The 25,190-nt window shown below is 42.5% G+C and overlaps 1 protein-coding gene across 3 annotated transcripts in view; it reads right to left on the reverse strand.

Annotated features, from left to right (window-relative positions):
- Positions 1 to 25,190, reverse strand: part of ANKIB1 (ankyrin repeat and IBR domain containing 1) — a 139,889-nt gene that overhangs the window by 83,968 nt on the left and 30,731 nt on the right. For all 3 annotated transcript variants that reach the window (XM_006258937.4, XM_006258938.4, XM_019497816.2), the window contains exon 2: positions 7,825 to 8,087. In XM_006258937.4, the coding sequence (XP_006258999.3) occupies positions 7,825 to 8,012 (188 nt within the window). In that variant the 5' untranslated portion in view covers positions 8,013 to 8,087. The remainder of the gene's footprint in view (positions 1 to 7,824; positions 8,088 to 25,190) is intronic.

The raw sequence follows: 25,190 nt of genomic DNA on the forward strand, positions 1-25,190 counted from the left end.
AATTTGAAATTTAAATTTGATTTATTTTTGTTTGCCTCCCAATGTGAGCAAACATTGAATTCCTTTGGGATAGAAAGTAATGGTGTATATTGTACAGCAAATAAAATACAGATGAAGATAATGGATTTGTAGTTATCGCTTATGGGGTATTTTTGGAGTTTTTTTTGTTTGTTTGTTTGTTTTTTAAAGAACAGGGATGGGGTACTGGTCTGTAATTAATAGCAAATGATGCATTCAGACAGGTACAAAATGAATTTGTGCAATTATTTGGTTAGAAACATATTGTACTTCAAATCTGAACTGCATCAGGCTTAGTCTTGAACCTGGCCAAGATCCAGTGAAACAGTGTAGCAGACTCCAAATTTCAGACAGCTTGGAGAATGAACTAAGATGATGAGGGGGAAACTGCAGGACTTGATTATTTATCCTTTGATATTTTGCTATTCCTTCAGGGAAATATTGAAGCAAGATTAAAAGAAAATAAACAAACCTCAGTAAATACAAAACAAACTCTTCTCACTGAGAATCTGGAGTACAAAGCTCTCAGTCTGCATCTAATACCATCGGAGACCCAATCCCATGCCTATTACTTGGACAGCTGGTGAATTTTCCACCCTTACAGGTAGATGTTTATGCTGAAATATTCTCTTGCTAGACAACTCTTGGAATAATATACCCCCATATAATGGTGTTTGGATGCAATTTAAAAATAAAAATTAGCTTCAATTTTAAACTAAAACAAAAATACAAATATTTGGTTCAATTCCTATCAACATGTCAAGTCTACAATGTTAAAACATGCAACAAGACAACTTCATGCATACTTCAGTGTACAGAACATCAAGTCACTTAAACATGCTTACTGACTGACCATCCTTTTTACAAATGAGAGAGAGACAGAGAGAGATCCTTTTTATTTATTTATATCACTTGATGTTGCTTATGCAATACAGTAGCTTCATCAGACTAGAGAACCTGTGTGGTTTTCTTCTTTGAATTCTAACTATTACTTAAGAAGTGTAAATAATTAACTGCTTATTTATCTTAGAAGATAGATCCATGTGTGAATATTGCTTAGCCAACCTTTTAATATGAAGTATTTCAATGCCATACCATTCCCAAAGTGAACCATTTCTTCAACAGTCACCCTTATTGGTGCACTAGCAAACTGCCCGTCAAGAATGATATGGGTGGCGGGGGGAAGCAGGTGGGGACAGAGGCCGGAGTCCAACCCCCTCCTCCTGGGCCGCTCCCCCGCACCGCTTTGGGCCGGGACTGGGGCCATTTTCCACCCCTCCCCCCCTCACTTCAGGCCAAGGCCAGGGCCATTCCCAGTCGCCACTTTGAGCCGGGGCCATTTCCCCCCACCCCGCTGCTTTAGTTGAGGGCCTGGGCCAAGGCTGCTCCCCACCTCCTCCTCTCCGCTTCCTGCTGGTGCTGGGAACCATGATAGCCACAGTCATAGCTACAGTAGCAGTCGCAGTGGGGCACAGCCACGGGTCACCTCCCTCTCCTCTTCCCTGCTGCTTCCCCCTCCCCGCTGGCTGTTCTTCGGGGGTGGGGAGGTGTTGCGCCGGCCCCTGGCTCCAAGCAGCACGGCGGGTGGGGGGCGCAAGGCCAGCACCACTGGCTCTGGCCCCAGTCCCTGCTGTTATGGCAGTGCTCTGCTGTGTAGGGTGGGGTGGGGTGAGGCCAGTGCGGTGCAGCCAGTACCCTGTGCCCCTGCCAACTCCAAGAAGCAGGGGGGAGAGGAGCGAGGCTAGCAGTGCTGATCTCGCCCCCCCCCCTGCTCTGTCCCCTCTGTCATGGCAGTGCTCCAGTCCCTACCATCCCCCTATACCTCCAAGGAGCAGGGCAGGAGGGGCACAGCCAGCTCTGCTGGCCTCACCTCCCCGTCTGCTCCGGCCCCTCAGTCATAGCAGCATTCTGCCATGTGTCTCTGTCTGTCCAGATCACTCTGTTTGGCTGCCAAGGCAACCGATCAGAGTGCAAATAAAGTGTTACAGACAGACAGACAGACTAAGGCTTTTATAGTATTAGAATACTATTTTTCCTGATCTGTTTCACGTTCAAACCAACTTTTCCTTTTATAGGTCGCTGTAACCTCATTTTGCAGTCACTGAACCTTGTCCCTGAATCTGCTCAAAGCTAATACATTTTGCTCAAAATATTTAATACTGTCACGATTTGTAGTGCTCGCGTGGAGAGGGGTCGTACTCAGATCTAACCTTCTATTATTCAGTAGATGTGTATCTGTGGTTACACAATAATTACTCTGCTCACAAAAAAATTCAAGCAATGAACCAAGAAAGGCAGATTTTGTGAAAGAACAGCATATATCCTGATTGAGTTCAGGATCCTGAGGAAAGGAAGGAAGGAGAGCAGAAGAGTATGAATCCTGGACTTCAGAAAAGCAGACTTTGACTCACTGCCTGTATTTTAAAGAAACTTGACTGAGGCTGTGTCCAGACGAGCACGGCTGTGCAATATGTGGTGCCACAGATGTCATACCACACGTTCAGCTGTTCTCTGTGATGCAAGGGAGCAGCGTGTGTGTGGGGGTGCTGACCCCTGGATATCCAGGGTTCCAAAAACCCTGTGGAAAAAAAAAAAGCCGAGTGGCACATGCAGGGGCAACACACATTGCTCAAAACCAGAGCCTAGCTACCCAGCTGCCAGCCAGGCTTCAAGCAGCAGGATTGCCACTGCTCCAGCCCCAGGAGGCCCCAAGGACCCCAGGTAAAGCTGCTGGGGCCAGCCCAGTGCTGGCCCCAGTTCCCCCTACCCCACCCAGGGTAACCTGCTATGCACTAGGGGATGCATGGCATAGGTGTTCCCTGGGGACAACTAGCGATGGCACAAGGTGCACTGATACTAGATGTCCCTAGGGAACCAAACATCTACATTTGTGTGGACATGGCATGAGGATGCAGGAACAAACCATCCTATTGCGCAGGAAGACTAGCAAGTATGGCAGAACAACAACTTGGCTTAGCAGCAACTCTTCAGTGAGCTAAAACACAACAAGGAAGCTTACAAGAAGTGGAAACTTGGACAAACAACTAGGGAGCAGTATAAGAGTATTGCCAAGAAGGCTAACAGTATACCAGGCTACAGTTGGGCCAACTATATGGTTGGGAGAGTTGAGGGACAAGTTTTTGAGCATGTGTGCCCTTTCGCAGGTTCAGTATGGATTCACCTGGTTCTTTATTCAAATGCAAAGCCCCTTAGACAATATTTCCTATCAACCAGAGCTGACTTGCCAGATACATCCTGCCAACAAAATCCTGAGAGGATCTAGGATTCTCTGATGAGGCTGATCACCTGATAAAGAGGGAGTCACCTAATAGAGAGACTGGAAAATAATATAAGGTGAGAAGCTGAGCCATTCAATCTCTTCAACCATTTTCACCATCTTAAGAGGTGGGAAACACTAACTTTCTGAACTCAAATGGACCTCTCAACCTAGATTCTTCTGGGGAAAGGATGAGCTAATGAAAGGAACTGTGCTCAGGATATTTGTTATTTTTAAATGATCTGTAGTCTTTTGTGCCTTTTCTGTTAAGTAAAGAAAACTCATGCAAAAATCTATCTGCACTGTAGATGTCCACTTGCTTATACCCCTCCAGAAGAGTTAAATTGTAAACCAGAAGGCTTGTACCTTTGGTGAGATTCTGAAAAAAGGCTGGAGTGATATAGCCTTGATGGTCCTGGAAATATATAAAAATCAGGATTTTTCAGTGGTTTTTTTTTTTTTATTAAACTGCCTATATAGTTGGGAAGGATGTTAGGCAAGTTTTGGGCACAAAAGCTATGGTGCTTGTTCAACAACTCTCCCATTGATACACATGGTTCAGTAAAAGATATAAAAAAATTCCTTACCATTCTGAAAAAGGGCCTAAGCTGAGATGTCAGTAGTCAACTTTGTGCACATCCAGTTAAACTACAAGTTCCACCTATCAGGAAATGTTCCTAAAAACTTTCTGTACCTCATGAGCGTGCTTCAGACCTCGATACAGTGATATTGCCCTCATTTAGACTCTGCAGGCCTAAAACACCTACAGATCCAGCCCCTGGATTTCCTAACAGAAATCCGGTAAGTGGTCAAGAAGGCACAGTTGGTTAAATCCTGTCACAATCCCATCACCAATTTGTACTCATAAATGATATGACACAAATTACCAATATTTCATCCACAATGTAGTGCATGTGCAAAAAGGCAGGAGAAACACTGCACATGTAAAATAACAAGTCCAGCTGAAACAACAGCCTTTAAAATGTACTGCATTTTCCTGCAGCTAACATGCACCTTTCATGGAAAAAAAAACAGCTCCTGGAAATTGGAGCATGCATTACACACAAGAAATATGGTAAGAATAGTTTCTGCCACTTACTAAGCAAAATCAAAAGTGAAGCCTTCAAGTGATCCACACAGAACAGCATAATGAACAGGCTCAGGTCCCTAGCTGCTGCTACGCAGTTACTCACTACAAGGAAAGATATTTTTCTTTTTTCTTCTGCCTTCCAAAAACAAGGTATTTTATTTCGGGTCATGTTGTATGTAAGAAAATACAGTATTTCATAAAGATTAAGGCTTTATAAAACTCATCTGAAAAGCTTCCTCAGGTAGTCCACAAACAGAAAAAAAAAAAAAAGAGTCTTTTCTGTCAGACCTGCAGAAGTATTCTACATACCTTGAATTAAATATATATAGCAGAGATAGGCAACCCCCTGCACAAGTGCCAATTAGTGGCACGTGGTGATGTTTTCCTTGGGATGCCAGGTGGTGTGCTAAGGAAAATGTTTAAATATATGTAACTTGGTGCTCCAGGCTCTCCAGAGCAGCCACAGGTCCAAGTGCTACAGCAGGCAACATATTTATCTTAGACCGGTTTTGGCCATTTTGAAAGCAGTTTATGTGCATTGAACTTCTGTTGTGCTACAGATTTGAACTGGTTTCCAATCGCTAATATCAGTTTCCTGTGTAATTTCTGTCCCTAGCCCTAGCCAACTGATTTCTGCTTACCAACCTAGCCTTTAAATTCTAATCCTATTTCAAACAGGATCAAGAAGAATGAGTTTGAGGGACATGATTTTGTACCCCATTTTGAGGAAAGACTGCTCTTCTCCCTACTAGCCTAATAACTTCTTTCTAAGTAAAAACTTATTTTACAACATATTATGCTGTTCACATCTACCGAGCCTCATACTGACTAGCAATACCAAAAGGGATTTTCTGTGGAGCCTTCTCAACCAACTACCTTCAGGAAAAAAAATCTAAGCTTTTAAGTGCATGAGTATAGCAATGAAAACATAGTACACATTTCTACATTGCAATCATCTCTAATTGTAGCATAAACATGCAGTACATTACAATGGTAGTAAAGTGTCACAGGTTCTATCTACTGGAGACCTTGAGGATTCAGGCAGTCACATTATCACTACTATTGTTGCCCAAGATACCTACATTAAAGCTGGCTTGAGAATGCGTAACTTTAGCATGCAGAGAGAGTATATTGCTATCACAGTTACAGACTGCAGTAAAGACGTAACCATACACTTTAGAAATACAAATTCAAAAACCAGCTGCATCATTTATAGTCCCTGAAAAATGCCTGTTTCATACATTTCAAACATATTTCAATAGACAGCACTGTATTTCTTGTGTAGATATCCCCCAACTGTAAGGAGGGAAAGGCAGAAAACAAAGACTGTTAATTCCTGCTTGTTTCTATGATCTTGTTACCCTTTCAAAACATAAGAACATAGGATTGGAAGGGACCTCCTAAGACCAGTGAGTGCAGTCCCCTGTGTTTGCAGGTGATTGTTAACCCAAGGAATCAACAAAATCACCTCTTCAAATTCTCACCCACAATAGCAAGAAACAAACCACTCTATTTGATAAACCACTCCGTGCATGTCCTTTCACAGCATTTGATAAAGCAAGCTCCGGCTCATGAAAACACACATTTCTGATTTATTATAAGTTGCATCTCTACCCCCTGCCTTCATGTTGCAGTAAAACAATCATCCCATTAATTTCATCTCCCATTATTCTTGGCGAAATATTTCTGTACTAGCAGACAACTGAATAGAGGCTGAACCAAAAAAAAAGAGAAGAGCAGCAAATCACTGAAATCACAGAATGAGGCCTGGAAATGACCTCACCAATTCATCAAGTCCACCCCACATTCTGAGGCAGGGCTAGGAAAAGGTATACAATACATCCTTGATGGATATTCATTTAATCTGTTCTTAAGAGCCTCCAATAGAGGGAAATCCACAGCCTTCCAGAACATTTAGCCTGTTCCAGGACATATTTAGTTAGAAAGCTTTTCCTACTAATGAGCAACCCTTCTTTGCTGGAAAAGTTATTTCTGATGACAGAATTTCTTGTCCTATCCTCAGTGGCACAAGGAACAAATGATCACCATCTTCTTTATACCAACCGTATACAGGCCTGAAGACTATTATTGTGACTCTCAAGATCCATTTTTCTAGACTAAACAAACCAATGCTTTGGTTTTGATAATCAAACTAAATAAATTCAGTGCTTGTGAAAGTTGTTTGATCAATACATAATGTTTTCTGTAATACCAAGTGGCTCTTTTTTCCATATTGTTCAAGGGAGATCTGCAACAAGGATTAGCATAGTTTAATAATTCATGGATTTGATTTAACCTAAAAGCCTTTTAAATATGAATGCCATTTTATTTTAAATATGGACTGCCATATATTTATAACCATACAAATGTAACTACCAGTTACATTACAGTTTTTCCATATCAATAGTTATAATTTTTGCCCTTTAACAGGATACTGTACTGTAAAAAAAATTTCAGACTGTCTGAACACTAGGCCATTTTTAGACATGTCTTTGCTCTGTCTGCACTGGCTCTTGTATAAAGTATCTATATAGTATTACATTTTAAAACTGCATATTGAATATTATTCACATTTTATGATCATCTGGAAAAATGTTCCATCACCAGAATTAAACACTACTCATAATATTTTAAAAGAGCTTTCAAAGAAAATATTGAATAGTGAATTTTAAGCCAAAGATATTCTGAAAAAGCATCTTTCAAAGAAGACATAGATATCAGTGCAGGAAGCCCTATGGCAAACACATTGGTTTGCCAAACCAAAGAAACATCTTATACATAAAGTTTTGAAGAATAATTTATTAATTAACAAGAAAATAAAGCACTTTGTAAGCAGACACTACAGGAAACACAGCTAAAGACAATTTACTTCCTGCAAAAAAATAAAAAAAATGGAACTGTAATTTAAATCACAAAAATGTTTGCCAAATTGATCATTTTTGGTAATAAAAATAAACTGACATCTGTAGAAGCGAAAAATTCAAGATCAAAAGACAAGTTTAAGGAACACGTAAGTTAATGATAATAATGGAAGACTTCAAATAAAGGTGACAACATATTAGGTATAGTATTAGAGAAGGACTCATTAAAAAAATTAAATAGTTTTGAAAAGTGGGGCAAAACTACCCTTTTAAAAAGGCTGTACTATAAAAGACAACAAAGCTAATTTTATACTCTAATAATGTTTATGCCTGAAATTAATATTATAAAGAAAAAACCAAAATATTAAAGATCAATTAAAACCAAGCATTTTCCAAGTTACAAAATATGTCTTTCATAATATCTTGCAGATTTTCTAGGTTTAAAAGGTTACAATAAATCCAAATTAAAACATATGTTCAATAATGACATATCATACAAAATAACTATAACCTAGTTATAGTTTCATCTTGAATTTGTTAGGCCAACTGTTGTTAACAAATCATGCACTTGTACTCACCCTAATATTCGGCTCATTCCATGCCTAGCAGCATAATGTAATGGAGTATTGTGCTGATAAGTTTCCCCATAAGAAGTATTTGGATCAAGAGTTTCTTTTAATTGAGGATTGCTCTCATATATTTGGCAGGCCAGATTTTCATCTCCATTTATAAGTGCTTTGCGGAATTTGGTGGTTGTATTTCCCATGTTGGTACAGTAATTGATGGCACTTTTTCCTTTCCCCTTCAGCCACTTGTAAGGGTCTGCAACATGTTGAACATCCTGAAAAACAAACAGTATTTCAGATGGCCTTGTAAACCTGTTTCATCTTAAATTAATTTGTCCAGAAGTGACACTATTGTAACTACAGTACAAATGCTTATGGCTAGGAAACTCTATTGTGCATAATCAAAATCCTCATATGAATAGTTAAAAATTGGCTGGATTTTCTAATTCTTCACAGGTTAACTAGTTCCCTGTTAAATTATAATGGACTTCCACATTAACATGGTTAAAATGTTTTTACAATGCACACACCCTTTGGACTTGGGTGATTCTATTAAAAGAAACCTAAGAATATAAACATTTCTATTGTGCCCATACCCCTTTATAACAAAGACTTAATCTGAATTCTGGTAACTATTAAGTGACTGCAAAGTTAAGTTGTAGCAAAACCAAAGTAGAATCATTGAAAAAAGAGATGACTAAAATATTTCAAAGGCAGCAAAGGTTTTTACTGTGATTATTTTTTTCTCAATATGTAAAATGTGCATTGAATATAACCAGCATAACTTTTCCTAGCAGGGCCACTGGCAGGATCATCACAGTCCTTCCCCAGCAGCCATGCAGTGAATGTAAGTTTTAATTCCTCATTCAATCATGTATATTTTGTAGCCACTAAGGATCAACCAAGAATGAGTCCTCCTCCCGCAGTACAAGGCACTGCACAGAATTATGTATGGCGCTAGGCTAGAGCATAAAATCTACATAGATGAGGCTAGATAGGGCAGGGCTATAGATAGCTGTTCATTTGTAGCGCTACACTTGTGCTATTACAGCCCCCTGGCTGGAGAGCTGCAAAGTTACTTCAAAGGTGAGCCATGGCTTCTTGCATTACCATTGTCACAACCAAATTAAGCACTGCCCATGCCACAAGCAAGAAATATATTAATCAAAACAGTTTTAGTCTATACAAGGTAACTAAGGGTTAACTAACAAGATGATAGTAACAGTTTTTTTTGCTGCGCATGTCAAAAAGAAATTTATTACTGCACCACTAACAGAGATAAAAACTTTTGCCTTCTTTGCTTTATATAAATCATTATAATTGGTCGGAATGACAGGGGAGTGTCCCTATGACAAACACCCTAATAAAAACCACTATACAATTGGCGATTCTCATTAAATTTATGATGTGGCGAAAAACAATTGGCTAATATACAAATAAAACCCATCTTCACTTCCGTGAAGAAGGGGGGGACCTCCGTACGAACCTTGGAGACCTCTGATCACACGTATCAGAGTAACTGACAACTTGATCACTTGCCAGTGCCCCCCTCGCGTCTCGACCCAATCTTAAGACGTAAATCAACGACCTGCTGGCCCTATTTTTTCTCCATTTATCTGCCCGACCAAAGAACTTTTATGCAGACCAACCTTCGAACCTTAAGCTGTAACTAACCAAATATCTCTGACTTCCGTCTTTCACCACCTTGATGGCGAGAGTAAATAATCTTGCTTTGCAACCGATAAGCGTCTGTGCCTAATTCCACTCCAAGCATCATAAGTACCAGCCTGACGGCCTTCAAAGGTCTCGTACCCTTCACTGCAGTGCACGGCAGTGACAACCATAACCCCCTCTAGGTAAACCGTGCATCAATATAGAACTTAAATAGTTGGGAAAAGTGCCACCTGGGAGTTTCCCTCCCCACTTCTTGTGAGTTGGAATAGTCTGCGATGCACGCGTCTGATTGCTTGGGCCATGGGCTGGGCTAGGGGAATGACTGGCAGGAGGCTGGCCATCCACCCTGTCAGGGACATGGGGGAGTTCCACGATTGGACACGGGCCACTGTTGCTAAGGTAGTGTGGGAGTCTAGCACATCATCTCCCTCTGCTACAGCTGCTCTGAGCACTCCTAGGCATGTATAAGGTGGCCATCATAGAGGACAGTCTGGTTGTCCTGTTCTTGAAGCAAGAGAAAAATAGAGCACATAAAGGCGTCGGGTTTCGTATCGATAGAGGACAGAGTAGCAGATAACTGGAATGTCCTTTATGATGGCCACCCCAGGCATGTGCAATGTTCATGTTGTTATTACTTTGGTGAGTGTCATCTCAACATTTTAACATTTTATGCTCGTTTAACAATTACTGCTGCAGAAATATTAATGATTATATCAAATGGCAAAAGGAAAATGGTAATTTTCAAAATATTTTTATTTTAGCAAAACCCAATGAACAGAATTTCATGGGACAAAAAAAGGATTTCTTTAGCTCACAAGCTTCCCAGGTGCTTGTGGTAACAAGTGTGTGTGCTGATAATAGAGATGGTCCTTTCTCTGAAGAGCACAGAAACCATATATTAAGATGAGAAAAAACAGGTGCCTGCAGTCTGACACACAATGATAGAACAAGGTAACAATGATATTCTGGCAGAAGACACAGCACAGTAGCAACTAATTATTATTAATTTTTGCAGCCATGATGACAGTGTTAAGCTGGAAGGAGGAGAATGTGGTAACTCTGTAGTGCTGTACAGGGAGAGCTTCTGGGAAATTGTCAATAAGATTATTTGAAAAACTGACAAACAGCAATAAACTTTTGGTAGTCAAACCAAGGACTGCTTTTCAAAGTCTTACAGCTACCACTTAGTAATCTGCAACTGAACACACACACTGCTTTAACACAGGAACAAAATTTATTATCAGGTCTAACTCCCTTGGGTGAGAGACAGGGATGTGGATGGGAAGGAACAGATCCAGCTCCCCTGTGAGAGGGGAGGCTGTGGGGTTAGGTACTAGACTGGGAGGGACTTCGAAAAAGGGGGTAAACCACCTCTGAATGATAGGCAGGGGGGTGAGAAGGGACAGGATGAACAGAAATGTTGGGAAGAAATGTTGTTTTCTTTTACAGAAGTAGTGAATATGGGATGGGGAACACTCTCTTAGGTGGGAGGCAGAGGAGCAGTAATGGGCAGGGTGGGGTGGATGCTTTAAAAATGTGTGGGTTTTTTGTTAAACGTTCTTATTTTAATATCTTAGTCTATTTTAGTAAGTTGTGTCTGTTACTGTTTCACAGTGCAGCAGCTGTTGCATTACTGTTCAGCCAAGGAAATGAAAATGGCTCACTGTTCTTCACTCCAGGTGTTAACAATTCTCTCTCTTTTTTAATGGCCTTGATGTTCAACTAATCAAGCCAGGCACTTTAGGGTAATTTTGCTGTCTGCTAGGTGCTCCTGGTCTCTCTCCTCCCGTCTCTCAGCTGTGGAGACTCTTAACCTCTTTTCAGAATCACAGGTCCATCTACGAAGACCAGTTTTCAGCAGCAGCTAGAGTTTCAGCTTTAGTTAAACAGGAAAGAGAGGGCGAGTCAACAGAAGATTACATTCTGTCCCTGCTCTGTGCAGTCATAACTCTGGAAAAAAAAAAAAACCCTTCGTTCTCCCTTCAAAAACATGGTGTCCATTATATTCCAGGGTATGTTGCATGTGAGAAAATACGGTATTTCCAACTCAAAAAACCCACCAGTCTTTCCAATTGAAAAAATAAGTTGCTGGATAAATTTATGTTTCCTAGTCTTTTCTACTCTATACAGTTCTTCATAAACTGTTCAGAATTACAGGAAACCCTTGGTATTCACTGTTTCAAAATTCATGAATGCTGAACCCGCATTTTAAATACACTTTAAACACTCATCCTTGGGAGCTCCATGCTTGCTTCTGCTGGGCTCCCGCCGCTGCTGTGCCCCGCCCCGAGCCGCCAGGGGTACTGCATTCATGAACGCAGTGCCCTATTCGCAGATTTCGCCATTCATGGGGATCACGGGAACGTATACCCCATGAATGGCGAGGGTTACCTGTATTCTATAACGCATACTAAACTGGAAACGCAACTAAGGAGAGAAAGAGAGAATGCCAAAAGGAAGTGTTTTCTAAAAATAGGTTAACCTTGCTAAAATATATATAAATTATAAGCTTCCACCCATGTGCACAATTCACTTTCATAGTTTCATAGTTTGTAGGGTCGGAAGGGACCTAAGTAGATCATCAAGTGTGACCCCCTGCCATGGCAGGAAAGAGTACTGGGGTCAAACAACCCCGGCAAGGTTTGTCCAGCCTCCTCTTAAAGACCCCCAGGGTAGGAGCCAGCACCACTTCTCTTGGAAGTTGGTTCCAGATCCTAGCCGCCCTGACAGTGAAGTAGCTAGCACCTCCTGATGTCTAGTCTAAACCTATCCTCTGTCAGCTTGTGACCATTATTTCTAGTCACTCCTGGTAGTGCTTGGGGGAACAGGGACTCCCCCAATGCCTGCTGGTCCCCTCTGACTAGTTTATAAATGGCCACTAGATCCCCCCAGCCTTCTCTTGAGGTTCAGGTCCCTTAGCCTCTCCTCGTAGCGCCTGCCCTGCTGCCCCCTGACCACGCGAGTCCCCCTCCTCTGGACCCTCTCCATGTTGTCCACATCCCTCCTGAAGCGCGGCGCCCAGAACTGGACGCAGTACTCCAACTGCGGCCTGACCAGTGTTACAGAGGGGGAGGATCACGTCCTTGGCCCTGCTTGAGATGCATCTGTGGATGCATGACAAGGTACAGTTGGCCTTCTTGACCGCGTCCCATGTTCATTTTGGCATCAATAATGACCCCAAGATCCTTTTCTGTCTCTGCACTGACGAGAAGGGAGTTCCCCAGCCTGTAGGTATGCTGCTGGTTCTTCCCCCTCAGGTGCAGTACCTTGCACTTGTCAGTGTTAAAACCCATCCTGTTCTCATCTCATCACTTTAACTGCAATAAAGCTCCAAAAGCAATTATTTTATTTGTTTTGGATACTTTAAATGTACAGTAAGTTGATTTTAAAAGATTTGGTAGCTTGTAAAGTAGTTTTGGCAAAAAGTGTTCCAATAAGAATTTGTACAGCACCCAGCACACACTGGTGTGCCAATCTTCTTTGGGGACTTTGGCCAATATTTGCTATAAATAATATAATAATTAATTGATTGTAGCTGGAAAACAGGTGAAAACATGAAAAAGCCTCATAACTGGCATGTATCTGTAGGAATGTTAGTGCTAGAATACTGGAGCTGATTATACCCACAACTGTGGTGAATTAATGCAAGAATGAATGTGTCAAAATTTACAGAGAAAAAAACTGCATCCTAGGAACTCCAGGGTGTCTAGTTATCTTTTATAAATGTAGAAGGAAAGACTGTAGTTATTTCTTCCCTTAAAGAACTAAAGGACAGCAGTGTGCTAAAGAACAGCCTACTTTAGAATGAGGAAAGATTTAAAAATAAAACATTCAAACGTGGGTGCATATTATGGGCACAGCTGGGAGAGATACCTATACTTACAGTAACCTGACATTTTCCATTATAAGGACATCTTTTCAGTTGCTTTATCTGCTTAACTAACTGGCTGGGCAGAATTATTTTATGCTGTGCATCTGACCAAGGCTGAACGTTTCCAGGAAGTTCCAGCAAAAATGTCTCATCCAATGTCTAAATTAGGGAAAATACATTGTTTTGTTAATCTTACAAGATTCTTACAATTCTTTTCATGAAAACAGATCTAAGCTTCTATGTTGTGATGTAGGAGCTTGAAATCTTGTGAAGGAGGGTCTGAAGTCATCACCCTGAAGTCAAGGAGTGTCTTTTACACATCACCTAAGACTGATCTTGACTAGCTCTCTCAGGGTAAAACTACCTACGCCTTAACTCTATTAGGATTTTACATCAAGGTAACCTGACGTAAAAATTTATTTTTTTCTTTTGCAATGAAAACATGTAGTTTTAGGCTTTAATTCTCCATGTCTTTTGGCTATCTTTCACCCTGCCCAACCTACTGTTAAAAAGGAATCATGAGGGGTTAGGAAAGAGAACTGAAGCTCAAGTTGTCAGAGATCCATAGCTTCCAGATCTGCAAAAGCAGCTTGACTAAGTATTCATCAGAGGGGAGCCACACATATTGTAAGCAGACATGATGAATACCTTTAGGGAGTCTTGTTTGTTGTTAGGATGCAGGTTGATCTAAACTGTAAGCAACAGAAGCTCAAAAGGGGAACTGATGAGTGGATTCTAAATACAGTGTTAGAAAAAAAAAGTATGTCCTTGCTTCTTCTGTTTGCACTGGTCGGAAATTTAATCTAGCAACTTTACGTTATTAGTGTCCTTTATGCTGGAACACAAAGCAACACAATAAGCTTAAACATTGCTCCCAAAACTTCAGAACTTGAGGCTTTAGCCTACTTGCTCACTAAAAATTACCATCTATGCTGAATGTCTCCTACTTCATTTTGTGGAGGGGGAAAAAAAATGAGCTCAAGTCCAGCTTACATTACAATGTTAGAATGGAAGCATAGTTTTTCCTCCAGGAGCCTTCCAGGTGCAAATGACTGGCAGTAATTACAGGATATTTTAAAAAGAGAATGCTATAGATTTAATGGAGGTAGCAGCTACTGTCATTTTAACATTGTTACCTACTTCTTGAGGTACCCTGAATTCTCATTTTTTTATGATTCTATAAGTTATATTCAGAGAAGGAATATAGATATATCTTGAAGAAGGCATAGCATATGCGGGCAGATGCTGTACAATCCTCATACTGTATAGAGCAGGGATGATCACGATATGACCAGGCTGCATCCAGCCCACAGAAACGTATCATTCAGCACATGGGTCTGGAAATTGGGTGGCAAAAGGAGAAGCAGCTGCTACAGCTCCAGTAACTGCTGCAACTAAATCCTGACACCTTCATATTCCAGCCCTGTGGGCCAGGTGATGCAGCTCTGCACCCTGGATCCAGCCTGTGGACTGGCCTGGCAGACTAATCTTACACCATTCATCCAGCCTGCAGGGCCTGATGGGTTGGACACCACTGAAATAGATGAAGAGAGTACCCTACTTTATTGCAAACTAAGTGTGTACTAAAATACAAACAAGCATGTTATCCTTGTGAATAGTACTTAAAGAAATGATTCTGCAGCCAGAGGTCCATCACTTTTGTTTAAGTATTTTACACCAAGAGAGATAATTAAATAAAATGGAATAAAAATAAATTTGCATGGGTATGCAACAATCCCATCCATGACATAATTTCATATAATTTCATGCCTATTCCAATGCAAAATGTCATTAAAAATTTCAAACTGAAAGAAACATAAAAACCTTTCCAAGCATCATGGACTAGAACTTGGGAATTCAGATGAATATCAATTTACCAGCTATCTGACAATCAGGCACATCATAAGTTTGGCTCAATTTACTGCAGGGTGTGTTTAATTTGTGACACAAAAGAAATGCCCTTCAGAACAAGTATAATAGCTTCAACTAAACACTATCAATCTTCTGCCAATGTAACTAGGTTGATGATCCAAATCTTAAATAAGGTGACATATCATTACTTAGTACAACCTTTGCTTTAAGTTTGTTTTTTTGTTTTTTTTAACTAAATCGCAAAGTTAAAATTGTAGTATGGGGAAAGGAAAAAAATATTTTGACATTTTACTGAAGTCAGACATCACACAGACGTGTGTGATGGTCCTGGCATTTTATATTGTTAATATCATATCCCACGAAAGAAATGAAAACATTTTCAAATGTCCTCAAGAATATCCTTTAATATAGAACAGAATTTTGATAAACACACAGTGCTCTTTACACTAAAGCATATTAAACTGCTTTGCAATACTATCTATTAAGTACTCTTATTGCAATAACTACATGGGCAAATATAGATACACTTTACAATAGATCACACATGACTAATATAGCTCCCCCTCCAACACTTTTCACACTGGATAAGATCCAGATGCCTAACAATAAATGTAAGGGAGTATCATCAGGTCACACAGAGAGGAAGTATATGTAAATGATGGCCACATTAGAATACGGAGCAATAGTTTACAATACAACTAAGCAATACCTTGCAATCAGAACATTCTTGAACAAAAACTGTCCACTGTATGACAGGCAGTTCTAGCTCACCTCAACCAATACCACTGCTGTGCTATTTGTAGCTCAAACTAAACCCTGTCAATTTTAAAGCTACTACTAAGGATGTAACCAATCATAATGAGACATGTACAGTTGAGAAGGGGTTCAGAGAGAGAGAGAGAGAGAGAGAGATGCACAGAAACAGAGACAAAGAGAGCACAAGCAGGCCATCCCTGTATTTGTAGTGTGCATGCTTAAATTGCCAATAAGTGGTATATTTAATATTGAAACTGATGTGACGTGGTAGAAGACTAGTGATTTAAACAAATGCTCAACTTGCCCACAGGCATTTTAAGTAGTTTCATGTTATTCACTAAAGATTATGAACGGATGCAAGTCATCAGACCACTAAAATGGGCAGCATTAAGATTCCTGTTTGTTCACTTATTGAAGTGTTTCTGCTGATTTACTTGTTTCACTAGTATATAGTGATGTTTCATTTTAATCATGGAAAAATGTGGATTTTGGGTTACTTTTTTACATCAAAAAATTGGGAATTTTTTTCAAATCAGAGAAAACCAGGATCCCTGATGATTGCATGCTTGGAGTTCTTGAGCGCTGCCCACAAATCACTCCAGGACTTCTAGCTTGTTCTCACCTCTACCCCAACACTGGGCAGCTGGGACTGTTAGTCTTCCTCAGGACCATTCTTTTTTTTTCTTTTTCTTCAGTGCCTGTGTTTTGGAGGGGTGGGGGGAAATTGCGTTTATTTTTCTGCACTATTAATTAACATGCCAGCACTTCCTAATGATGTGTTCTACCATCTCTCCATGCTGGCCTTCCTTTTGGTAGTAAAGCAAACCTCAATATATGTCTCCACTACATAGCCTTTGTCTGCTCAATTAATAAAGCCTTTTAAAGTTCTTCATGGCTTGTTATATGGGTGTAGATACCTCCCTGCTTTCAACCACAGGGAAAAAAAAACAAACTTCTTAATCAGCCACTACTGAGGAAAAAGAATGGGAGGCAGGAAAGGGGCTTTTTGAGGGACTATTCAGGGAACCTGGGGGGAGAAAGATCACATTTCCCATGGCCTTGGAGAGGGAGAAGATTCCAGTATTAGGGGGAACGTCCACCCAAGGGCATGGGCTTAATAGCATCCAACTCCCCATGCTCTGAAACATTCCCTTTGGAGGCTGGGCCTGGGGAATGGCTACACAGATACCCATAAGTCGGCTACTGTCTTCTCGGGGGAGGTAGGGGATGAAAGGGTCCCTCTGTACCCATATCCCTGGCATACCCATGCAATGGATTGTGAATCCTTACCAGCGTGCACAGTGGGCTGGCTTTCAGGTGCTTCCTCCTCAGTGCTGGGAATAAAAGGACCAGGGCCTGGTCATTGGGTTATTGGCAAGGCACTTGAGATGCCCTCAATGGAAAGGGAACCGAGCCACCTTGGCACAGAAGTGAGAAAGGAAGTATCTGGGGGTGTGCATCACTGCTATTCTTCAGGGCTGAGGTCAGTTGGGAAACAGGTGCCCTTCCTGGGGCCACCTGTGACAGCAATGGCACGATATGGGGGTTCACACCCTGTGTGTTAACCATGTTCTTATCAGAGCTGTTGTGTTCCCTCCTGCCTTGTCCTGTGCCTCTGTCTGGGACCTGGCTTAAAAACAGATCGAGGGTCACTGCTTCCAGCTCCAGCTCTGCCTACAGGTGGGTTCCTGAGGCCTTCTCATCTGCTCTTTAGGGGGCTACTCCTTTCTTAACACCCAATCTATTTTTGTATCATAGATGCGCCTGGTATTCACACCTTAGTCTCGCTTAAGGATGTAGGATTGCTCTTTGAAAAAAGACATTGTGTGCCCAGTGCCTCCAGTCTGATGCTGTGATGGACCTTCTTGTAGAAGGTGTATATCCACTTGGTCTTGCCCCAGCACTGCTCCCAGTCAGTCATGGCCCCATGGTCACATCTCCATAGCAATGTACAGATTTACCTTCTTGTTCCGACAGCTTTTGCAGAGGTCCTCCTGATTCTGCTCATAATCCCACAGAGCAAGGAGGTATCCAACTACTGCCTGGGTTCAATTACCAGATTGACCACAGGCAGAGGAGAAGAAAAAACCTACCTCTACTGACTACACAGATTTGTGGGCACACAAATGTGTGTGGGTCTGGGTGTGGTCTGGTTGGCATCAGGGTGAGGTCTGGTCAGGTCAGTTCAGTTGAGTCTGAGTCTAATTAGGTTCCAACCCCTGCTCAGAGTGATATATTGGGCACAGCTGCCTCAGGACCCTGTGCATTTCTGCAACTCTGGAACACAGCACAGGGCATGTGAAGAGGCTGGACTTCCTTGGCCCTGAAGCTGTTAGGGGGAGTAGTTTGCCACATGCTCCCCTAGAAAACAAGCGCCTAGCCCAAGTCACTGTCTTACTGGAGCTGTTTGGGGTGGGGGGGAGATGGGGGGATTGGAGCAATGCATGCTGGGATGCTAGAGGACAGTGCAAACCATATCCGTGCAGGAAAAGCCTCAGTAAGTGCACAGACATTCTCCCAGGAGAGACTTTCCCCAGGAGTGACCTCTACTAGGTTGGAGATGGGTTATCTTTCTCCTAGAACCACCATCTTTGCTCTAGGACAGGGGCTTTCAACCTTTTTTGGTTGGTGTATCCCCAGCAGCCGGTTGAGAAGTGGGGAGTCCCCTGGTGGCTAGTTGAGAAAAACCAGAAGTGCTGACGGCTTTTCCGCGCCACTACCAAGTACCCCCTGGGGCCTTCTAAAGTACCCCTAGAGGTAAGTGTACCCCTGGTTGACAATCCCTGCTCTAGGAAAAACAGCTCAAACATTTGTACAGTTGCAGAGTGGTGATTCTGCCACGAAAGACATAGCACCAAGAGCAAGACTAAAAACACACACAAAGACCTACAAATGGCCACAAAGAAACCAGTTAGCCAGAGGCAAGTGGTCCAGGAAACTGGATTAACCACCCCAAAAGGGATGGGAAAGATGGTATACATGAGCACTATAGTCTTGACAAGGTCAAGTGTGCATTTTTCAACTGTGAGAGCTCAGCCAACCAAGCTTAATACAGTTTAAAAAGCTTTGTTAAGAATCAAGAAAATGGGTCTGAAGCTGTACTGTAGCCTAAGGGGGGAAATCTCCAAAGACCCTTTGTTATAACATAGCCAGCTAAGCTTCCAGTGTTAATGGGATGTTCAGTTCTGTGTTAAGCTAACACAACTAAAAGACAAACCTTTTTGCCTGTCAAAACATATCCATAGAGAGCAGAAAAAAAACAATTGGCAATGAAGAACTGCTTAGAGGGAGGACTCTTCAGTAAAATCTGAAAACCCCTCCCACAATAATAGCCCAAGAAATCTTCTGCAGCAAGTCTCCTAGATTGAGAAAGCCAATCAGTGGGAAGGAGGATTAGTTAGTAGGGTAACACTCAAAATGCCATACATTTACTGCTAGCAGTATATCAACTGCTATCAGGATGTAGATGGAGGGTATTACAGGTAGAGAGAAATCAACCTATTTATTAATAATAGGGGTGCACCAATAAAGATCTTCTTGGCTGATATCGATAGCTGATTATTAACCAGCCATAAATCGGCCAATACCAATCCTATAGCCGATTTATAGGAATTTCCTTGGCCCCTGAGGGAAAGGCAGCAGAGCAGAGTGCCCTGAGCAGGGGCAGTGCTGGGGGCCTGGGGGGCTACGGCCACTCCAAAATTCCCCATAGCTCCCCTGTAGCCACCCTTCCCAGCACTGCCACCGCTGCCCACCCCGCATAGCTGAGCCTGCCCTGCTCCCAGCACCCCCCCCAGGCAGGAAGAGGCTGCCGTAGCCCCTGGCCCCAAGCCTACATCAGGCAGCCTGCCCCCATGCCTCCCCCGGGGGTGCATACAGTGGCAGGGAGCCAGCCCCACCCCACCACCTGGATGAGTTGCCCATGGCTCCATCATGCTCCTAGTCCCAGGGTCACATTCACCACCATGGCTCAGCAGCGCCTGCCCCTGCCCCAGCTCCTCCTTCACCGTGGGGGACTTGATCTGCCCCACCATGCCCATTCCCTCTGCCATGACCCCCTTTCTTGCCCCCCATGACTTACTGGCAGGATGCTGCTCTCCAAGGTGCCCAGCTGCATTTTTGGCTGCATGCATGCTGCGGCTACGTGCGTGCACGCAACATTTATCAGTTACATTATTGGCTACATTGGCCAAAAAAAGCCTACAGCCGATAATGTTAATTTTCCTTTTATCTGCACCAATTTGATTTGAGACTGATATATCAGTGCACCTCTAATTAATAAGATTAATTTGAGCAATGGACACTGTCTTAACACAACCACTGATTTTTATTTATGTTTATAAATATCAGTACATTCCAGTAACTTTAATAAAAGCAATCAAAATAGGAAAACTGACTTTCAGACTTTTTATAATAATCTAATACAATATCTAAAGAACCCTGCAAAAATTCCATGTGGTTTTAAATTTTCACTAAAAGGCAGCAATCATATTATACTTTGTCACTGACTGCTTACTAACAATTAAAATGTTTTTAATCAGTATTCAAATTTGAAGACCACCAGTATTCCCCTAATAATTTTAAATAGACTGGACAACAATTATTGTAACTTTTAATTCTTATTTTCCAAATAACTGAAAATGAGGAAAGGGTTTGTTTCTTGCCATTTTCAGGGAGCACACATTTGCATTCAAAAATCTATTGTTTTTATTTCAGCAAACAATACTTGCAAGGTTTACATATATTCATCAACTCCAAACATATTTCTTTGATATCTATGGGACGAAAGCATCTTTTTTCTTACAAGTGTCTGCAACATTTACAATCACTGCTCATGCAGTAAAACCCAAAACATTCAGATACAGGAGGTTTGTAACCCACTTACTTTGGCAGTAGTTTGCTGAATTAAAGATGAACCACTCAGCTGTTTATTGTGACTTCCACATCAAAGAATCATGCTCCTCTGCTCAGCTGCAGGCCATCAACAGTCCTGCATAGCAGACATGAGAAGCAGTGCCCTTTGAAATAAAAGCTGCAGCAAGCAGCTGGAGTACCTCAACTGTCCCACATAGTTGTCTATGATAATTCACAAACTGTCAACTTTGCAGGGGAATTAAGAAACCAGCCCTACAATATACCCTGGTTCTAATGTCATGCAAAGCAGGAGGAGAGAAAATTCTCTTTGGTTAGAGAAAAATGGCAGACAGAAGTTGTATAAATGCATATGACTGGAAAAAAAGTTCATGTGGTGTTATAGTTTCTTAGAAACAATTTTATTCATTGCCTTAATCTCAGTAATGCTGAAAGACAGTATAACTACTGCTGTCTCAAAGGCATCTTGATTTGCCTCAGATGAGTGAACAGGTCAATTTCCTTCCAACAATATGTTAATTTAACTGGTTAACTCTACTTCAGAAAAGCAAATTTCTCTTTGGAGTATAAAAACAGCACAGCAGCTCAGTATGTGCTTAAACAATGCCAGAAAACAAAACAAAAAAATCCATTCCAAATTCTACAACTGATTAATTAAAATTTTAACAAACAAGCTTCTAAATAGCTAAACATATTTAAATAACTAGAGTTATCAAGGATATACGCCCCTCTGCTTGTCCAGGTTGTAAATTTCTGGGATCATATGTGGTTTCATCGCTTTAAATAAATAAATAAATAAATAAAGTCACTTGGGTATGTATAATGGCAAGAAATGCTGCTGTCACCTTCAGCATGCCAGGAAACTAACAGAACTGCAGTTGTAACAGTCCTTCAAACTAAACTGGACAAAATAATTTTGCAGGTAACAATTGCACACTGGCAGGGAAACAGCCTATAAGACTGGAGTACTGTTATAGCCTAGATGGTCCAAGAAATAGATGAAAAACAAGGTTTTTTGGTGCTATCTTTCATCTGACCAACCACATACTTGGTAGAAATGTTAGACAAACTTCCAGGCATAAGTTCAGGTCTGGGGAAGAAGCAAGCATGGCCTAAGCTAAATAATAAATAAAACAATGGCTCCTGTCAGGTCCATACATAAAAGAACACAGACATTTAAGAAACTGAAAGAGAGCTTTCAAACAACCTTCAAACATCATCCAACTCCTCAGCAGAAGCAAACTCCCTGTTTATCAAAAAACATACAACCCAGCCTCTTAAGAGCAGATGCAAAACCTGTCTACATATTTCCATGGCCACCATAGTCAGTAGTTAAATCATCTGATTACATTGCATGATTAGTCCTACCCATGTCCATCAGAATAGGGTATACCTGGCCCAATGCACCAAAAGCCATACCAGAAACTAAGTGGGTGAAACTAAACAACCAGTAGACTCCACATGAATGACGTGTGCCCCTCGCGGCAGGGCTGGGGGGGCGGCAAGGCGGCGGAAGCATGGTAGCGGCAAGCAAGGGAGCTCCTGCAGATGCCGCTGGCACTGTCGGTGGCTGGGGGGGGGGTGAGCACCAACCTGGGGTTGGAGACCACCTGCAGACACTGCTGGCAGTGTTGGTGGCAGCCAGCAGGGATCATGGACCACCCGCAGATGCTGCTGGCAGTGTCGGTGGTGGGGTGGCAAGTGGCGACTGCCCACAGGTGCCACTGACAGTGTTGACGGTGCCTTTTTGTAGGGGGCGCACCGCCACGCTCATAGGGTGCATGTGCACCCACATGCACCCCCTACGTGTCACCCCTGACACTCCAGAACTAACTAAGAGGAAAAGGATAATAGATTGAAACAGTGATCACCTGTGGCAGAACACTTTTTGCAGAACAATCAGTCTTTTTCTGATCCAACCATACTTGCATTCAAGGGAAATCTACAAAATACCTTCAGAAAACAGGGCTGAGAACAAGAACTTGTAACTTTACTGGATGTTAAACATTATGAACTAAGCATAGACAATGGTTTCATAACTCCATGATTTTCAACCAACCTGCTGCACCACCTTTAGATGCTGTGGGGTTGCCACATGATATTAGCACTATTAGGTATATAATCACCTATATGATTCACAAAATCAGCCAAGAGATTTCAAATTGGAATCCATAGCATTAAAACCATCCTGAGCCATGATGGGGGTTTTTTAGTTCTTTTCAACAGAAGAATTGTTCTATTATTCTTCTGCACTAAAAATAAGTGAATGGTAAGAGCTGGCATTTTCCATGGGTTGCTTAATCTAATAAACTTGAAAACTACTGATTTAATGTGCATTTCTTCTAACCTCTCAGTAGTCCACATATAACAAGGATCCTTTCACCTTCTGTATGGTCTGTCTTTTATATAATTAGGTTATCTATTCAACTAAACTTCTCTTGTTTTGAAGTAGGGTTGGAGTTCTGTTGCATCTGCAACAGTCCATGAATGTAGGACAGTCAAGGGATTTTTTTTAGGATACCTTTTTTTGGATTAACCATATAGCTGGGAAAGGTATTGGACAAGCTTTCACGCACAAAGCAGCCTTTTTAGGTCCTTGTATTTTGTACCCCCAAACTCATCCAACATCTCTCCCAATTATACAGTTGGTCCAATAAAACGGTATAACTCAAAAATCCCTTGCATCTCTTGCTTTGAAGCTAACTCTCATAACTTCTCTATGGTCCTAGTTTACAGTCCTTCTCCAGTCTGTTACATGCTGGTTTTTGGAGTCAACAGAAACCATTTTTTAGATTGTATTTAGCTTGGGCTGAGTTTTATTTTTCCCTAGAGTTGAAGACAGATGCTTTTGCCTGAAAGCTTGTCTAATTACTCTCCTAACTGTGCAGTTCATCCAAAATATGTCACCAAAATACCTTGCTACTTGCATACATCTACCATGTCTTTTTCGAACTCTAATTTCTGTGATTTTTGCAATTAAACAGATAACTTGATGGCATGAGAATTTATTTTTTAATTTGAGTCTGAACACCAGTGCTTAAGAGCTCTGGTGTATGCCCCCTCCAACATAAACTGTATAATTACTAGAGGTGCACGATACATTGGTCCAATATCAAATCAGCACTGATATAAAGAAAATTGTCTATATCGGAAATCGGCCTGACATGGGCGATAATTTGGCTGATAAATGGCTCGCGCATGCGCACAGCTACAGCGCAGCACGTAGGCAGCATGGAGAGCTGCATTCAGCTGGTAAGTCTGTTGTGGTGGAAGGGGAGGGGGCAGGGGATGGGCATGGGGGTGCAGATCAAGGCCCCCCGCGGTGAGGAGGGAGTGGGACTAGGGCTGGGGCAGGTGCTGCCCAGCTGGGGTGGGGGGGCTGCAGGATGGAGCCACGGTTCACCCACAGGGTGCGGGAAGTGGGGGCAGCTCCCACTGCTGCATGCAACTTGCTCAGCAGCTCATCCACTCATCCAGTGATTCCTGCCAGTGCTCCCGCTGCTCGTTTGGGAGGGTATGGGGCAGGGGGGTGCCCCCAGGTCTGTGAGGGGCGGGCGGCAGTGGTGCTGGTAGGGGGCTATGGGGTGGCTATAGTAATTTTTGTGGTGGCTGCAGCCCTCCCCTGTAGCCCCATCCCAGAGCCGCCATCACTGCCTGCCCAGTGATACCCTAGTGCCAGCCCCAGCTCACAGCTGCAGCCCACCCTGCACAGATCCGGGGCACACGCCCCCCCTGCCCTCCTGGGGTGCACACAGCAGTGAGAGCTGCCCCCCCATCCCCACACCCCCTGGCTGAGCTGCGGCTCCATCTCACGCCCTACCCCGCCTCAACTGGGCAGTGCCTGCCCCAGCCCCACTACCTCCCTCACAATGGGGGTCTTGATCTGCCCCCCATGCCCCTTCCCTCTCCCCTCACTTTTCACCACACCAGACTTACTAGCTGCACGCAGCTGTATTGGAAATCAGATCAGTATCAGCCAATATGCCTCCTTAAAAACCGGCTATAAGTATCAGCCTCAAAAATCTCTATTGGTGCACCCCTAATAATGACCCTATTTACTTGATTCTAGGACAAGGTTTCTCCCCTTGTTGGGGGGAACCCCTCATCTTAGAATCAAGTATGCAGGGGTGGGAGCAGGCAGTTTCTGTGGCTCAGGCTCCAGCCCCTACCCAGGGTAAGGGCCACAGCTGCTACCTGCGCCTGCCTCCCCCCCCCCCCCACAAAGCAGCTTCTGCTCCCCTGACTGCCCCTCTCTCTCCCCTTTACTTTGTGCCCTGCCAGCAAGCTCGTCTATGCTGCAGCCTGGAGCACTGAATACAGCCACAACCTAGCC

The sequence above is a fragment of the Alligator mississippiensis genome, chromosome 5, assembly GCF_030867095.1.
Source record: "Alligator mississippiensis isolate rAllMis1 chromosome 5, rAllMis1, whole genome shotgun sequence".
Classification (NCBI taxonomy): Eukaryota; Metazoa; Chordata; order Crocodylia; family Alligatoridae; genus Alligator; species Alligator mississippiensis.